Raw genomic sequence first — 17,805 nt, 5'->3', positions numbered from 1 at the left:
TTTTTCTATGGTTTCACATTTGTTGACCAAAACATTGCACATTTAACACATTGGTCATTACTGAGATTTGTGACTCGTGATATTTCTAACAGCATTAACACCAAAATTATATATATTCATGGGTCAAAGTTAACTGATTGTATTCATATTATTCATCAAGTAAAAATAAATGGGCTAATCAACATAACAATTTAAATTTATGTACTGTGTAAACACATCATTAATTAATTGTTTATGGTCACATGATTTAACTATGAGTGTAATATTTATATACGGATAGTGTGAGGATTTATATACAATCAGTATATTATTTATCATTTATTTGTATTATTTAAAGTTAATGATGATTAAAAATGAATGGTGAATAATTCAATGATAGTGTAAAAATCTTATATTTTCTGTGCATATATCATTTTATCTTTAATTATTTATCCTAGTAATCTCTTTATTCCTTATTTTTACGCCTTTTTCATTTTGTTTCATTTTATATTTTAGAGCTTTAAGACTGAGTTATAAATTATTTTCCAACATATCATGGTTATTAATTGCATCCGTTTTGCCTCATATTTCACTCTTTTAATTTTGAGAAATATATATGAATTAGATAGAGACATTTTAGCCAAAGTAGACTAAATTTTATATTACTTAATTGTCTCTTAATATATGTACATAATATTAAACAATAGGAAATAATTTTATATATATATATTAAAATGTCCTTTTGTAAACAATTAGAAGTTGAAAATGTCCTTTTGTAAACAATTACAAGTTGGGTCATTGTATACTCTCTTATTGAATCAATCTATAATCGCGCAAGAAAATGATAACTTTTAAATCAACCAATATTAAGTAAAATATTATATTGTTATTAGGGTGGAAAGAAGTCAGAAAACATGTCAATAGCCTAATAAGTCACATATAATAGATAAATTTACTTAGCTTAATTTGTTAAGTTTTAAGTAATTTAAAATGCCTATTAAAGTTAAAGGATAAAACTATTTCATTATATTATTTATTAATATTAATATTATACTATTTTAATATAACTAAAGTTATTGTGTATGACATTTTAATATAAAAAATTAATTTAATTTTAGTGTTATATAAACATATAAAAAAGGAGATTCATAACTTATTTAAAGATATACATGATAACTTATTTAAAGGCCTTGTATCATAATAAAATTTTAAATAAGTTTATAAATCATACTTTCAAATAGATTAGAATTATGCCTTAAAGTTTTTAAGCAAGTAAAGAGCCCCCCAATACACTCTACCACTTCCTCCATTCCATATATTTAATGTTTAACGTCATGCATATAATTTATGAAATCATCAAATCACGTAAATTTTGGTATAATTTGACAAATATAACCTCATTTAATTGATATTGGAACTAAATTAAAAAGAAATTGAGAAATATGAGGTAAAAGTAGTGTTGTTAAAACCGTAGCGGTTTTAGATACTCAAATTTCTAATTAATATTCATAATCTACTCAAAATTCACATAAACAAACAACTTTAAGTCTTTAACAAATTCAAAGTCTAAATTACAAAACATATATTAATCAAAAGTATCACTTAACAACAACAGAATATAAATAAATGACACAAGTTCACAACTCACTCTACAAAACAAATAAATTTGGAGTTTTAACATTTAACATCAAGGAGTCAAAGTTGTCTCATATCGATATTATATTTTTGCACCAAATCCTATCTTCAGACAGTACTCCAAGATTACACAAATGTCACTGAGATCACACACGAATGTTAGGAACTAAAAGGTGTAATCTAAATATGCATCGGAAGCATGTGCCTTGAATTGTTGAAGAAGAGTTGGAAAAATGGGTTATATTGTAATGGGTTTTTAAGTTTTTTCAAAAAAAAAATATGCGTATAAACCGGCCGGGGTTTAGTAAAACACCGACCGATTCACCAGTTTTGGGCGGTTCAACATCTGTACCGTACCAGTTAGGGGACCAGTTCACCGGCTTTCCTGTTGAACCGGCCGGTACGGTACAGTTTTTACATCATTGGGTAAAAGGAGGACTAATAATTTAATAAATAAGAATAAAATTGAAAAATAAAATATAAATGTATATTAGATTCTCAAACATCAATTTTTTTTTTAAAAACATAAAAAAAAATTAAAAAAACATGACAAACAAATGTATCATATGTTATATAGCCTAGGTCTTTTAAGTGAAAGTTTGATATGATATGTTCTACTTCAACAATCTATTAATAATATAATAAAAAAAACTTCTTCATGTCACATCCTCCTCACATGTTTTCTCTTCATGCCACATGTCACATTCTCCTCACATTTTCCCATCTTAAAATGTTCTAAGTTATTAAAAAATAAAAAATAAAAACTCATTCATGTCACATGTTATTACTATGTACATTCTCACACTATCCTTACTTTTTATATATTTTATATGTTAATAATTTAATACTAATTAGCGATTGGTCTATGTTGCTACCTCACCAAAATTGAGTGTTTACCGTACCTATGTTTTGTTATGTTAAAATATAATAGACATTGAGCATTAGATGATATTGAAATCATTTTTCACATCCAAAAATTTCAAATTGAAGTTTTTTATAACTTTTAAATATATTTTTAATAAAAAAACTCATTTAGTATAATGATTTGATTTCCATTTTTTAATTAAAAAAATCGTATTTAGAATTGAAAAAATCATTTCATTTTCTATAAATTTTAAAATATTTATTTTAATAAAAATAATATGGTATCATGTTTCAGACTTTCTAATGTTATTTCCATTAGAAAATTCAAATTAAAAATTGTTATTTCTTTTTCTTATGTGATTGAATATGCACATATACAGGTAAGACGTGTATTCTTAATAATGTGAATGTATAAATAATGTGTGTGTTTTAACTATGCGAATGCATAGTAACATGTGTTTGTTTTCTTAGTAATGCGAATGTACAAGTAACATGTGTGTTTTTAGTCATGTGAATGCACGGGTCACATGTGTGTTCTTAATAATACGAATGCACAAGTAATATATGTTTCTTAACCATATAAATATACATGTAATATGTGTTATTAATCTTATAGCAAAGAAGTATTGCCCCATGCATCGCTGATGCACGGATATCTTGCTAGTTATAACTAACATTACACCCTTGAATCTGTAGAAATATGTCTAGACTAATTCTATAAGAATACTTAATTCTTCCCCATTAGATAAAATAATATTTACCACTTATAAATCAATGACTAAAATATTATCCGCTAACATACTTCAATTACATAGTCTCTCATATCACTTTTAATTGATCAATTTCCCATACAGCACATGTAGGTAGTAATTCCGATTATTTGTAGTTGTTTTCATTAAACCAAATTAATTGATATTAACAAATTTCATATGAGAAATTAGTTAAATTTTATAGAACAATTTTACGCCGAATTTATTATTTTTAGAAGTGGTAGACATTTTCTGAGTCATAATAATAAAATAATCTATTATACAATGGTCGGTTATCTCTTTCTACTTTCTTATCTTCCACTCCAAACCCAACACCTCGTTTTTTAAAACTTGTTCTTTTATATAACTTTTATTCTTCTCTTCATCATTTTTATTCATCTTCCAAATCCAAACGAACCTTCGTTTTTTTTGCATAGAAAACAAGTAACAAACCCACTTCATAAATTTTCTATATCTTTCTCTCTCTTTCTTCATCTTCTCCAAGCTTCAACAATGGCGTCTGGTCGTGGCTCCAAGGGTTTCGATTTTGGTTCTGATGATATCCTTTCTACCTATGAAGACTATGCCAATAACAACCATGATGAATTTTCTAATGGGATTCATAACAATGATCCCAGTAAGGTAAATTTACCCATGTGCCCTTTCACAAGTTTTACTAATTGACTTGTTGATTTTTACTCTTTATGAGAAATTTCTCAATTTGGGTTTCGTTCTCTGGGTGAAGAAGTATTGGGTGTTTTTGAAAAGTTTCAATTTTTAGCATTTTATGTAGGAGTGTATGTAATGATCAATCATGGTTGAAGTAATGAATAGTTTACATTTTAATTTGATGTGAGAAGTTGTATTCTTATTGAATGTTTTATCATTACATGAACGTTTTATGATAAGAGATTTAAGGTTCGGTGTGAATCTATGTTGTTATTTTCTGTTGAATTTTCAGAATAGTTGAATTCTCTGATATGTGAAGTTACTTTGACTTACTGTTGCTAGAGAAATCTGCTTATTTTTTAGTAAAATATTGAACTGAAGATCTTATTATTATGAAGATTTCAGCCTCATTTGGGCAAGATCAGAGTTGGGTAAATAATAGTTTGGGAGGATGGATACTTATTTCAACATGAAAAATGCTAGCAACACTCTTTAATGCGTTCTCTTCAACACACTATCCACCCTTTAATAGAGAGAGTGTGTTAAAGACTTAAAGAATGTGTTGTTACATGCTGATCTTGCTCATTTTGACATGCTTATAGTAGTTTGTTTAAAGCCGAAGAGGCTTAATTTGTTTTCTTTGAGAGAAAATGTAACTTAGGTTCATTGTTTTAAATGGTTATTGTGGGTAATTATCGGGTTTCTATTCACTGAGAACTGTCATATTTTCTTTATTTTGAATCATCTGGTCCATTCTCAAGCTTAATATTTCTTAGGTGTGTGTATGTACTTGTAATGATTATGGATTGCATGTACTTTATACGCCTATTAAGCGGTTCTGAATCTCATATCAACAAGATCTACCCTTTTCGCAGGATTTTAACAAACCAAGGATGCCTAGGACATCAGTATTTCCTGCTACTGCTTCACCTGAAGATTCTTTAAGCGGAGAAGTGATCTCAACTGTTGAGAATAGTATGAAAAAACATGCTGACAACCTTATGCGGTTTCTTGAGGGAATCAGTTCAAGGCTATCACAGTTGGAATTGTATTGCTACAATCTTGACAAATCAATTGGACAAATGCGATCTGATTTAAATAGTGACCATGGAGAGGCAGACTCAAAGCTCATATCTCTTGAGAAACATGTTCATGAAGTAAGTTTCATTTTGCAATTGAATGAATATGCAGTGGCGTTCAAGTTACCTTTGATTTATCTGTTTTGATATACTTGATAAATTGCTCTAGCTTAGTATGAGAAATTATCTCTCCGGTGGATGAATAGCTGGAACATCGTGCTGACATCTTATATTGGTAAAAATTAAAATAGGCAGCAGTCAAATAATTGTGGATGCTGGAAAAGTTCTTTGAGTACTGGAATTTTTTCCACACAAGAAAATGTCGTCTCTGAACCTGTTAAAACCAACTGCCTTCTTATCTTGATTTGCAAAATTTCCGAGGCTGAGATTAATATACTTTGTACATCAACGTTGTCAATTGCAGACCTGATCATTGTCCAGTGTTGTTGTTGCCAAAATAAAGTCTGTTTTTACCTTCCTCCTCTTCCAACCAATATTAAAACCGTGTTGTTCAGGTGGGGGCCAGTGTGCTCAGTCATAAGCATTGAGCTGATAGTGCCCTTTATGAACGTGCCGCATGAAGCTGTTCACTTTTTGGCAGGCTGCATATGCTTTTATCTGCAGACATCATTTTGCCGTGCGTTTATTTCTCTTATATTGCTTGTGTAGGTACACAGGTCTGTGCAAATTTTAAGAGAGAAGCAAGAGCTAGCCGAGACTCAGAAAGAATTAGTCAAGCTTCAACTTGCTCAGAAAGGGTCATCTTTCTCGAGCCATTCACAGTCCAACGAGGAGAAATCTTCACCTTCCGCCACAGATCCTAAAAGAACTGATAATAGTGCATCTGACACAAATAACCAGCAATTAGCTCTTGCTATACATCATCAACTTGCTCCCCAGCCACAGCCTGTGGCACCCCCCTCTCAAGCTCCAGCCCCAAATGTGACCCAAGGCACTCAACAATCTCCTCATTACATGCCTTACACCTCCATGCCCGTTCCGTCAGTTGTGACTCAGTTTCCTCAGAATCAGTATTTAAATTCTGATTCGCAATATCGAACTCCACAACCAACATCCTCTCAAGTAACCCAATCCCCACACGTTCAACAATTTTCCCAGTATCAGCAGCCGCAGCCGCAGCCACAGCAATGGCATCAGCATGTCCAACCTCCACAACCACCCTCGGTACAGCCTCAAATGAGACCCGCTTCGACAAATATTTATGCTCCATACCTTCCAAGCCAAGCTGCAAATTCATCTCCCACAGAAACACTGCCAACCAGCATGTCATTGCAAATGCTACCATATTCAGCGATTCCACCCCAAGGATCTAGCCATGGTGATGCCATACCATATGGATATAGCGGTACTGGTAGAACAGCTCCACAGCATCCTCCACCCCAGCAAATCAAGGGCTCTTTTCCGGTACAACCAGGGGATGTTTATGGAACTAGTGGGACCCACGCCACACTTCCTCCTGCTAGTGCATACATGGTGTATGATGGCGAGCGAGGCAGAACACATCATCCATCTCAACCTCCTCATTTTGCTCATGTTGGGTATCCTCCAACAAGTGCTTCCCTTCAGAACCCTGCACCACATAATCTTATTGTCCAGAACCCTAGCCCGTCGCAATTTATTGGTGGCCATCCCTACAATGAATTGATTGAGAAATTTGTGAGCATGGGATTTAGAGCTGATCATGCGGCAAGTGTGATCCAGAGGATGGTGGAAACTGGGCAGCCTATAGATTTTAACTCCGTGCTAGACCGGTTGAATGTGCGTAGTTCGGTGGGTCCCCAGAGGGGATGGTCCGGGTAAAGAACTTGCACAGCATGTTCAGTTTATAGACAGCATCATTGTTGTCCAGCATGTTCTGTATGAACAATGTTGTCCAGGGTCTGGATGACCCATTCCAACCTTCAAATCATTGCGTGTTTTATTATGCATTGAATAAAACTTTAGTGTAATGTGCACGTATTATCGTGTATACCATGTTTGATATATATGAGGATTATTACAAAACATTTAATGTTGATTCAGGGAAGATATTATATGATGTCATTTATTTAAAAGAAGTGAGAATAATGTGAAATCACCATGTAAAAGTAAACTAGAATGTAACAACGTTGAGTCAAATTTGAACTGTTAGATGTATATTATGCTTCCATTAATAATTTGCATTCATACAGTATGATAAGATCTTGTCCAAGTGATGCCTAATTTAATTGCTAGAAAAAGTTGAGCAAGATATCTGTTAGTATTCTATTGCTAAGTTGTATTAAAGTACATCATGTTTCTGCTGAGGCTTGTAGGTTGTAGCATGTCTTGGTCTTAAAATAAGCTAACCTCTCTTCCTGGTGGAGTGGTGGTATTAAGTCAGATTGTGATTCAAGAATATTTGTTAGGTAAATAACTATGACAACTCAATCGGATAAATTGAATAGTATCAAACTAAACTATGAGTTATTAACAATATGTTGGTCTAATGATATAAGACCCTACTAGACCCCTAGAACGACTAAAAAGTCGAGTGTTTTGTTGTTGAGAGGGGAAGTTATACAACTCGAAGAATATTAGTTCATTACCTAAAGGGTGAATAGATACCCTTGGTAATATAAAAAAACTAAAATTTGAGCCAGGAACCTTGAAACACCTTTTGATGGAGTGTTCATACACTGAAAACACTTGATTGAATTTGCGATACTATTTTGGTACACAACAATCTGTTAACCAACAAATCACACCATAAAACCACAATGCGAATTGCAACAGTCATAATAATAACAATTGTAGTAACCACAACCATTGGCATAATCGTTACTACAACAACAATTTAAAATACTGCCACACCATCAATGAGAACTTCCATTTGCAGGTTCAGCGCTTGCATACTATTCTTACATCAAGGGATTCAATGCAAAACATTAAACATCCCATTTAATCTAGAAGCTAGGAGGAGGGTTGCCATTTTCAATAACTCGCTTTTTATGAATATGCCCCATGCTCCACAAGTTCAGAAAATGATGGCATTCAATGTACTAATCCCTTATTTTATATTCACAAGCTCCCAACCGTTTCATAAAAGCAATTGATTATGTGATAAAATGGTAGGAGCTATGAACAATTTTGGTAAAACAAGAAAGAATGAGAAAATCATTCATTGAATGAATAAAATGAATCTTGAATGAATAATATTCTTATTATTGAATTGAATGAAAAAATGAATCAATATGATTTATTTATACAAGAGAAAAGAAGAAAAAAAAGCTTGTAACATAAGCAACTAACACAAACCTGACTAGCTAATTCATAACTTCCTAACTAACAATCATCTTCCAAAAGCAACCTCTAAAATATCTTTAATATCCTCTCAAGCTGATGGGTGAATATTTTTAACTCCCAACTTGGAATGAATTTTAAGCAATAACAACGCTTAACCACCCATGACAAAAGTTATATCATCAAACGTTTAATCATCCATATCAGAAACTATATCTTTGCTTAACTACCATGGAAAGGAGCTAACCATCTGATGCTTAACCATTCATGACAAAAGTTATATTTGAGCTTAACCACTGTAGACAAAAACGAACCAACCATTGACGATGAAAGAGGGAAGAAAAAACAGATCAAAATATTGATCATAGTATGCAGCTTCAATGTGAAATCACACTATAATAATGTCATATGTTTATGAGAGGGGTAAAGAAAATAGAATATTTATGTTCACCAATGATTTTAGACAAACATAAAACACCATGGCACCCATAGTAGAAAACTTGATCTGCTTATGTATTTATATCAAAGTCGTGTGAGTTACAATAGACAATACACTAATCTACCAAACATTTTTAAGATGCTAGCAACTAGGACGATAATGAACCAAATCAACTCGGTATTCGTTCGAAATTTGATTTATTATTTAGCTCGATAAACTTGGTTCATGAACCAAATGAGATAAACTTGAGCTGAAAATTGAGCTCATTAAATAAACGAACCGAACTTGAGTTGAATATAGTTCGACTCGTTTGGTTCATGAGTTGACTTGATATATATATATATATATAAGCTAATTTTTAAGTTTATTATGACCCACACATATGTAATGTTATTTATATATAAACAAGATTATATTTATATATAAAACTTTTTTGAAGTTTTTTTTTTCAAAATTTAATTAATTATTTGAGTTGTCCAAATGAACCATTCGAACTAAACCAAACAATTTGCAAACTTTAATCGAGCCGAACTCGAGCTAAAATAATAATTCGTATCAAACTCGAGTCGAGTTTCGAGTCGAGCCAATCCTTATTGAGCTGAACCGAACTGAACTCTAGTTCGACTCAGTTTGGCTTCTTTCCAGCCCTACTAGCTACCAGTGTAGCTGAGAGAAACTATGCACGTTACAAGTAACTAGCAAGATATGCAACAACACTCATCTTAGTAATAGGGGATTAACATCACAAACAAACATTTTCAAAAGAACTTTCACAAATTTCACACTACACTCTTCAGGATCCAGTGCATAGGCATAAAACATCACAAAATGTATTAAAGATATATGATAGGTTATTTTGGAAGATGATAGTTGGTTAGAAAATTAGGAATTAGCAAGTTATGTTTATGTTAGTTACTTCCTTTACAAGTTTTCTTTTTATTCTTTTCTCTTATATAAATAAGTCATATTGACTCACTTCTTATTCAATCAATTCAATTCATTCAATGAGAATATTATCAATCTTTGTTTCTCATTCTTATTTCCTTAAGCTTCTTTAAGCTTTCTTTTATATACTTCTTGATTCATCAAGAAACTTTCTTTTCATGGCTTTTACTACATTTTAACATGGTATTAGAGCATAATTATCTTTTGATAGATTCTACTTATGGTTCCATGAAGGATTTTCATGGAAAACTTCAACAATCAAGAACATGGTGGTGCTTTCTTTTTCACCTCAATGACCTTCATTAGTGTTATCTTGCTTCCAATAGGTGACAATGCTGCATGTGACGAAATTGTCTTGATTTCTTTGATTGCTCCAATGTTGTTCTTCAGCATCCAATGTTTTTTGGTCAAAAATTCTTTTCAAGTACATAAGTTAGCTTCTTAGGGTGTGTTTGGGAGTACCATTTTGGAGGGGGAGGAAGGAAAGGGAGAGTTTAGGAGAGGGATTCCCTTGTTTAGGAGTTTAGTGGAGGAGAGGGAAAGGTTTTGAAGGACTTTTCAAAACCCCTCAAACCCTCCAAATGCCAAAATACATAGTTCCCCTAAATTGGGGTGTTTTGGGAGGAAAATAAGCCAAATTACCTAACTACCCTTACTAATATTATTCTATAATATATAATACATAACATACTATTGATTTTTAAAGGGGAGGGGGTAAAATAATATTTTTGTATTACATTAACCTTCCATCCCCTCCTATCTAAATTCCACACTCTCAAACAAGGGAAGAGTTTAGTTGGATTTGCCCTCCCTTCTCATTCCTTTCCTCACCCCTCTTTACCCTCTCCTTTCCTTTCCCTCATAACTCCCAAACAAAGCCTTAATATCCTCAAGCTTTTCAAGAATTGAGTACCATGACCAATTTATCCTATACAAGATTACATCCTTTTCTTATTCTTCATTATTTATTCCTCTTTCTTATTCATCATAGAAGCATCTCATTAGGATCAAGATTCTGATCCGTTCTCTCTCTTTCATCATCAATGGTTGGTTCGCTTCTGTCCATGATGGTTAAGCTCAGATATAACTTCTGTCATGGATGGTTAAGCATTGGATGAGTAACTTCTGTCTATAGTGGTTAAACAAAGATATAGCTTCTGCTATGGATGGTTAAGCGTTTGATGATATAGCTTCTGCCATGAGTGGTTAAGCGTTGTTATTACTTCAAATCAATTCTAAGCTGAAGAGTAAAAAATTTCACTCACCAGCTTGAAGGGGATATTAAAGATATATGATAGGTTATTTTGGAAGATGATAGTTGGTTAGAAAGTTAGGAATTAGCAAGTTAGGTTTATGTTAGTTACTTACTTTACAAGCTTTCTTTTTATTCTTTTCTCTTGTATAAATAAGTCATAATGACTCACTTCTTATTCAATCAATTTCATTCATTCAGTGAGAATATTATCAATCTTTGTTTCTCATTCTTCTTTCATTAAGCTTCTTTAACCTTTCTTTTATACACTTCTTGATTCATCAAGAAACTTTCTTTTCATGACTCTTACCACATTTTAACAAACTAGGAGCCTTCTTTGTTTAATTCTTTCTTTACAGACCTCTTAGAACAAAAGCAACCATGTTGTTGCATCAAAATAACACCTCAAATATATAACATTATTATCTTTCAAGAACTAAGAACTAGGATTATTGTTCACCATCCAAAAACATCTTTAGTTTGAATCTAATAACCTCCTATTGCATGCAATTTTATCAAACAACTCTGCCACCAATCACAAATTCCATGCAACCACTACCCTTGAAACACTATTAGATTCAAAGGTGAAATGAAAAGAAAGAAACTTTTGTTTCAAGATGAAGGTTCTTGCAATTAAGCGATATTTAAGAAAAAAAAATTAATCACGTCAAGAAAGAATATGATGAATGTATACCTACTTCTTTAAACATTAGAAAAACTGAAACTGTGCGAATGAATTCAAGATCTAATCACACAATTCAAGCTCCTAATGATGATACACAAGAACTCTATATTGATTCTGAAAGAAGTGATGCTAAAGATGAGGCTGCTAACGAGAAGTATAAGTAGAAGTCATCAAAACAATAATTATTACTTTGATACCATGTTAAAATGGTATGAGCTATGAAAAAATCTTGGTAAAACAAGAAAGAATAAGAAAATCATTCATTGAATGAATATGAATTGAATCTTCTTGAATGAATAATATTCTCATTATTGAATTGAATGAAAAAGTGACTCAATATGATTTATTTATACAAGAAAAAAGAGGAAAAAAACTGATATAACAAACAACTAACACAAACCTAAGTAGCTAATTACTAAGTATACATTTGCTTGTAATTATATGGCCATAAGTATATATAGCTGGTTCTTAGTTGCATCATGGATTCTGGCACCATTCATGATCAATCCTTATGCTTTTGGTTGGTCAAAAACTGTTTCCGATTGTGATGACTCTGTAAACGGGAACCATAAGGAAATCGTTAACCTTTCCCTAATAAGAAGAAGCATAATATAATACACAAGATTGAAGTCGCATAATTACAACTTCAATCATAAATTATCATGGCAATGAGTCCTGATAAGTGCATTACCCAGACGTGTTCCATTAATTTATTTTTTAGACTCAGCCTCGTTCCAGACCCGTTGACTTTGTTACCTATGGGTCTCTGAGTACCCGACGGATCTGTGAGTACCCATATAAAAAACATTAAAAATAGTTGCGAGAAATTTATGTAATTGTATGTTTGTTTCATACAATCTTATATGTTATTTATGTAATCAAGAAAGGAAAAAATTATAAAACATATTTAAAGTTTTAAACCCACTTTAAATTGACTATTTCAACATTGTCATACAAAATTGATTTAGTAAGAATTATTTAATCAAAAAAATATTGGATTATACATATCAATTAAGAATGTAATATTACATTATTATTCAACAATATAATATTACTGTCTATTTAATAACGTAACAATTATATTTATAAATTAAAGTATAACATTATGGATTAACAATATATATATAATGAATTCAGATGCCTGTGAGTCTGGACACCTCATTGTCCAAGTTTATACTTATCCAACAACATTTTTAAAATGTCAGGTATCAATAGACTCAATTCATTGTAAAATCACGGGTCAGAGTACTCATTTCCTAACTCCAGTAAATAAGTTGCAAATTACATAGTAAAAAACCAGTCATATCAAATTTAAAATATTATGTCATAAGTCACACGCCTATATATACTACACATACTTTATACGAGCAGTTTTTTAAGTGACAACAATTTTTTGTGATAGAATTGTCTTCTTAACTTCTTTCATGACACATATGATTTGGATTCTTTTTAGTAGCTGTACATCTTTTGTAGCAGTTAAGTTCATTCCTACATCATCCCAATGAAGTTCATAATACATTTCATTTTTTGGATCATAAAGCTATTAGAGAGAATGGAAGAAATATAAGTTCGATTTACATTTGGAGCAATAATTTGTTTTTAAATATATTTTAAATCATCTAAAACCAATCAATTTGTGGCCTAAACTCATTTAAAGAAATGGAGCCATTTTTTGACTCACTTGAAATGAATGGATGAGAAAGATAACATATTATGTTGACTTTTCAATGTAAGCACGTGTTATGTGAGCGTTTTTAATAATAACGAAAAGACAAAAAAACCGTATGTTTCAGATCATTACCGTAGTCAAAGTGATCAGCTTGGTGCGTGGTACATCAAATCCAAAACTATACAATTGTCTTCACCCCGTTTAATTTTATTTTCTCTTCATAATATGTCACTTTCTCTGTCACCGTCATTTATCACTTTCAGATAAAAACTTGGGTGAAACTCAGCTATCTCATTAATGAGATTTTTATACTATTAAAAATAATTATTTAAGTTTAAATTTTATGTTAATGCATCACAAAATCAATGAAAATGAGAGAAATTGAAGAAAAACTAACCATTAAACATTATCATCCACCATTCATTCATTTTGATCATCAATGACTCTATAAAAGAATGGTGAATGATACACTAATTATGCATAAATCTTCACACAATATATACATATATATTACACTCTTAAAATATTTTCGACATAACAAAGTAAACTTTATACACTTACTTATCAACATATCCCTTCACCGACAACTATGTTAAGAATTATTTTTAATCAATAATATATCTTTTGGCTCGAGTATAATATCTATATCTTACCTTATAAAGATTTCAGCCATAATGTATAAAATTATATTTAGAGTGTATTATTGATGCACTAATAGTGTAAAGAATTATGCATAATCAATGTATCATCCATCTTTTATTTGAATTATTTTTTGTAAAAAATCAAACATAATTAAAAATTCTTATATCATCAGTGTATACATATTTTTCTCTTGTATTTATACATTTTTTTATATTCTCAGTATTTACCGAGCCATGTTTGATGGGAAACCATTTTGTAATGAATTAAGAACGTAGTGATACACGTGCTTCGTTTCACCACACATTATTCCTTGCAATTATTTGATATTTCATTCACTCTCTCTCTAAGATTTAAGAAGAAAAATGGAGCCGCTGCTGAGAGGCGAAAACAGTGGCCGGAGAGACCGGCCGCGGGGGTTACACCGCCGCTCCGATGCTCTCACTTACGGCTCCAATTACGAGAAAGCCGCCGCTCTTGTGGATCTGGTTAGTTCAAATCATATTTATTGTCAAACGTTGACTATTATTATTATTATTATGCTTTAATTTAGTTCTTAGATAATTTCCCAACTAAGTTTCTAATCAGGCATTGTTCTATTTAGGTATAGTAATCAATATTGGATCACTAGTTTGGTAGATCTTGTGATCAACTATTTAGGTAAGTGTTAAAGTCCTCGTGAAACTGTAGTTACATGGTCCAGTTCTGCGTACACCATGTAACTACACGTCATACCATTTATAATGGCTTGAGCAACCCTCCCATTTGTTAGCTTCTAGACCGGTGTTAGGTCTTGTTCTCTTAATATGGCAAGAAAGAATCAATAGAAAGTGAGGAATAAGAAATAGAAGTTTACTAAATAAACAAAAGTGTGGCTTATGTACAACAAAATATAGTCACTAATTAGTGGCTCACCAGACTAACTCAATTCATCTCTAACTAATCATCAACATTGGAGTGTGCTTTACGTTAGTGGTTTTCTTCAACTTTGTCTGTGTCAACAAATGTGAAAATTCTAAGTGGCTTTGTATGTTAAAGTCAACATGGTTATTAATAATTTAATATTGTTATTTTGTAAAGCAATTGATTAGTGTATCTGGATTATTTTGGCATTAGATGTCATAATGAAGCAATAATTTTTTTAAACTGTTTGTGAGTTGAGAATTCCATTTTTAGTTAGTTTTAACCTTTTTTATTTTTAAATTATGAAAACAGAACAAAACATTGACAACAAAAGGAACATAATATGGTGATTCTGTGCGATAATTTGGCTATTTACCCTTCAATTTCATGCTAAATATTTTATCAACAGTTCCTTATTGGTAATTTTCCCTTGTAAATTTATCTGGTATAGGATTAGAATGGGACAACATCTGCTGGTCATAAATTGTGCCACCACATGTACCACAAGCCTATGATTGGTTGAAAAAATATTTTGAAGTTAAAAAAATAATAATTAATTATTTTTGTGACCAAATGGTACATGCAATGACACAATTTATGAGACAACAATGTGTACCCGATCAGAATGGTTCTCATTTCTCTTCAATTTCTGTTTGTATCAAGAAATCACAATTTAATTCTACTTTATTATATTTTTCAATTGTTTGAATTCTTTTACTATGCATGGCATATTTTTGAATTGCTTCCTTGTTTTTTTTAAGAGCTAAAGTGATATTGTTTTCTTCCTCTTTCAGAACTGTGCACTTTCTTTAAAAAAGGAACTTGTATTACAAATGAACTTGCTATTAATGCTTATTTAATTTTACTTCTGTTATTTTCTTATTGGATTTTGCATATTTTGGAAGCCCCCTAGAAAACGGCTGCACAAGGCTTACACTTAGTGGGGTTTGAGGAGGGTAGATGCACACAACAACCTTACCGCTGCGTCGAGGCTCAGCCTCTTGGCAGCCCTCTAGGGAAAGTAGATAACAACAACAACCAAGCTTTATCCCACTACTAGGTGGGGTCAGCTACATGGCTAATGATAAAATAAAATAAATTGAAACAATGTTCCTATGGGTAACGATATTTTCTGGTGAAATAATTTGAGTTTTTGACTTTTATAGTATACTCTCCTTCCTTATGCTGTATGTTTGTATGCATATATTTTTCTTTCTAGTCAGTTAACTGCCTGTTGTTCTGATTGGAAATGCATTATGCAGGCTGAAGATGGTGTTGGTCTCCCTGAGCAAATTCTTGATTCATCAAGCTTCCAAAGTTATGCAAAATTTTATTTTATATTCACTAAATTCGACCTCATCTGGTCTCTTAGTTACTTTGCTTTGATAGTCCTGAATTTCCTGGAGGTTAGTAGTAAACTTCTCTTGAATTTCAGTGCCTGTTAGTTATATTTCTATCTGAGGCTTTTAGTCTAAAGAAAATTGGAAATGAAAAAAAGACGACATTTCATGGCTTGCTTCACTTGGTACAGAAACCTCTATGGTGTGAAAACAATACCATACATTCTTGCAAGGATAGAGAGTATTTCTTTTTGGGAGAGTTGCCATACCTAACTGCTGTTGAATGTATTATTTATGAGGTAAGAGTGCTGTACTTAAGACACTTTTTTTTATTGCGTAAATTGTTGATGAATCTTTTAGTTGTTGTCACTCTGAAAATGGTGATCACCTTTGCTAATACTTTGTCATTCCCACAATGAAATTAAGTATGTTATTCTCAGACATTTGGGAATTTTGGTTAAAAAGAAAATAATACCTCTCTGTGCCATTATCTTATTTACTGAATGTCTCATTTTGGATAGTTTTGGTGTGTGATTGTTAAGCAATCATTTTGGAGTGACATGCAAAATGTTAAAACTTTTAGCCAATTTTGCTTTGTTCTCTCTTTCCTTCCCCCTTTTTAAGGAGGATTTCTTATCATTCTTCCAGATGTGCGTTCTATCTTTTCTTTCTAAAATGATTTTCTTCTTATAACAACAACAATCAAACCTTAATCCCACTAGGTGGAGTTGGCTAAAATTGGGATTGGTTTATAACATAAGGGGTTGGATTCCTTATGGCATGAGGATTTTGCTTGATCTATGGGATTTTTGAAATGTTCTTGTATTTTTCTCTCAACTATCTGTGACTTATTTTGCCTGACATTACCTTTTTTGGGTGCAATACAGGGAATACTTATTTTTTTGATAATCATACACACTTTCTTCCCAATATCATATGAAGGATCCCGTATATATTGGAAAAACACTACTAGTCAATTGAAGGTATGCTGCTTTGATATCCTACTAATCAATATAATTTATGATTCTATCGATTTCTAGAAAAGTTCCCTTGTCATCTGCTCTATAGTTTAAAGAAGAATACGCTATTTAGTGCATGGAATTCATGTATCTCAAGTGTAATATATTTGCATCATTGAGTAATGAGGCAGTGTTAGAAATATATGGTATCGTATGGCTGTGTAACTAGAAAAGAAGTTGAAGCAGAATTGAGGTGTCTTAATATCATATTGATGTAGGGATAAAACTTCAAAGAAGACAAAAAATAGTTAAATGGAAGAGAAGAGAAAAAATACATGAGACATGGAGATGAGATAACGAAAGCTACTACATCTCCTGAATAATATTAAACCATGTTTTAATGTTAATCTTGCTATATTTAGAAGCCTTATATCATTCAAAATTGTTAGATATTATATAAAACCGCTCATGGTCCTTCACCCAACTAACTTCAGCTTTTGCGTGAGTTGATTCCTGTTAACACTGATATCCAGAAACTAGAAGTAGAAATGAGATAGGAAGAATAGAACTAAGGATTCAATCCAATTGGATTTAAAGTCTGCAGAATCTATATTCAATTTGATTGTAGGAAAAGTTAGAATATAAGAGTAGAAGAGAACCAATCCCCTAGTAACTGAATTGCTCCAATTCGGTCACTTCCTTTCTAAGGATTACCCC

At 31.9% G+C, this 17,805-nt stretch overlaps 2 protein-coding genes across 4 annotated transcripts in view; both read left to right on the top strand.

Moving 5' to 3' along the window:
* On the top strand, positions 3,579–7,023 carry LOC109343251 (trithorax group protein osa-like). Its single transcript, XM_019581465.1, has 3 exons — positions 3,579–3,869; positions 4,772–5,053; positions 5,645–7,023. Exons 1-3 carry the CDS (start codon positions 3,741–3,743, stop codon positions 6,794–6,796), a joined length of 1,563 nt encoding a protein of 520 aa, XP_019437010.1. The 5' UTR covers positions 3,579–3,740; the 3' UTR covers positions 6,797–7,023.
* The window catches only part of LOC109343247 (two pore calcium channel protein 1), a 49,285-nt gene continuing 45,654 nt past the window's right edge, over positions 14,175–17,805 (top strand). For all 3 annotated transcript variants that reach the window (XM_019581461.1, XM_019581460.1, XM_019581462.1), the window contains exons 1-4: positions 14,175–14,374; positions 16,052–16,195; positions 16,321–16,428; positions 17,017–17,112. In XM_019581461.1, the coding sequence (XP_019437006.1) occupies positions 14,252–14,374; positions 16,052–16,195; positions 16,321–16,428; positions 17,017–17,112 (471 nt within the window). In that variant the 5' untranslated portion in view covers positions 14,175–14,251. The remainder of the gene's footprint in view (positions 14,375–16,051; positions 16,196–16,320; positions 16,429–17,016; positions 17,113–17,805) is intronic.

The sequence above is a fragment of the Lupinus angustifolius genome, chromosome LG03, assembly GCF_001865875.1.
Source record: "Lupinus angustifolius cultivar Tanjil chromosome LG03, LupAngTanjil_v1.0, whole genome shotgun sequence".
Taxonomy (NCBI): Eukaryota; Viridiplantae; Streptophyta; class Magnoliopsida; order Fabales; family Fabaceae; genus Lupinus; species Lupinus angustifolius.
The sequence above is the reverse complement of the archived record's forward strand: the minus strand, read 5'-3'. Positions and strand labels throughout refer to the sequence as shown.

Coding starts and splice junctions, on each gene's coding strand:
- LOC109343251 (XM_019581465.1), top strand. CDS start 3,741: ATGGCGTCTGGTCGTGGCTCCAAGGGTTTCGATTTTGGTTCTGATGAT. Junction 3,870..4,771: donor ATAACAATGATCCCAGTAAG/GTAAATTTACCC, acceptor CCCTTTTCGCAG/GATTTTAACAAACCAAGGAT. Junction 5,054..5,644: donor TTGAGAAACATGTTCATGAA/GTAAGTTTCATT, acceptor TTGCTTGTGTAG/GTACACAGGTCTGTGCAAAT.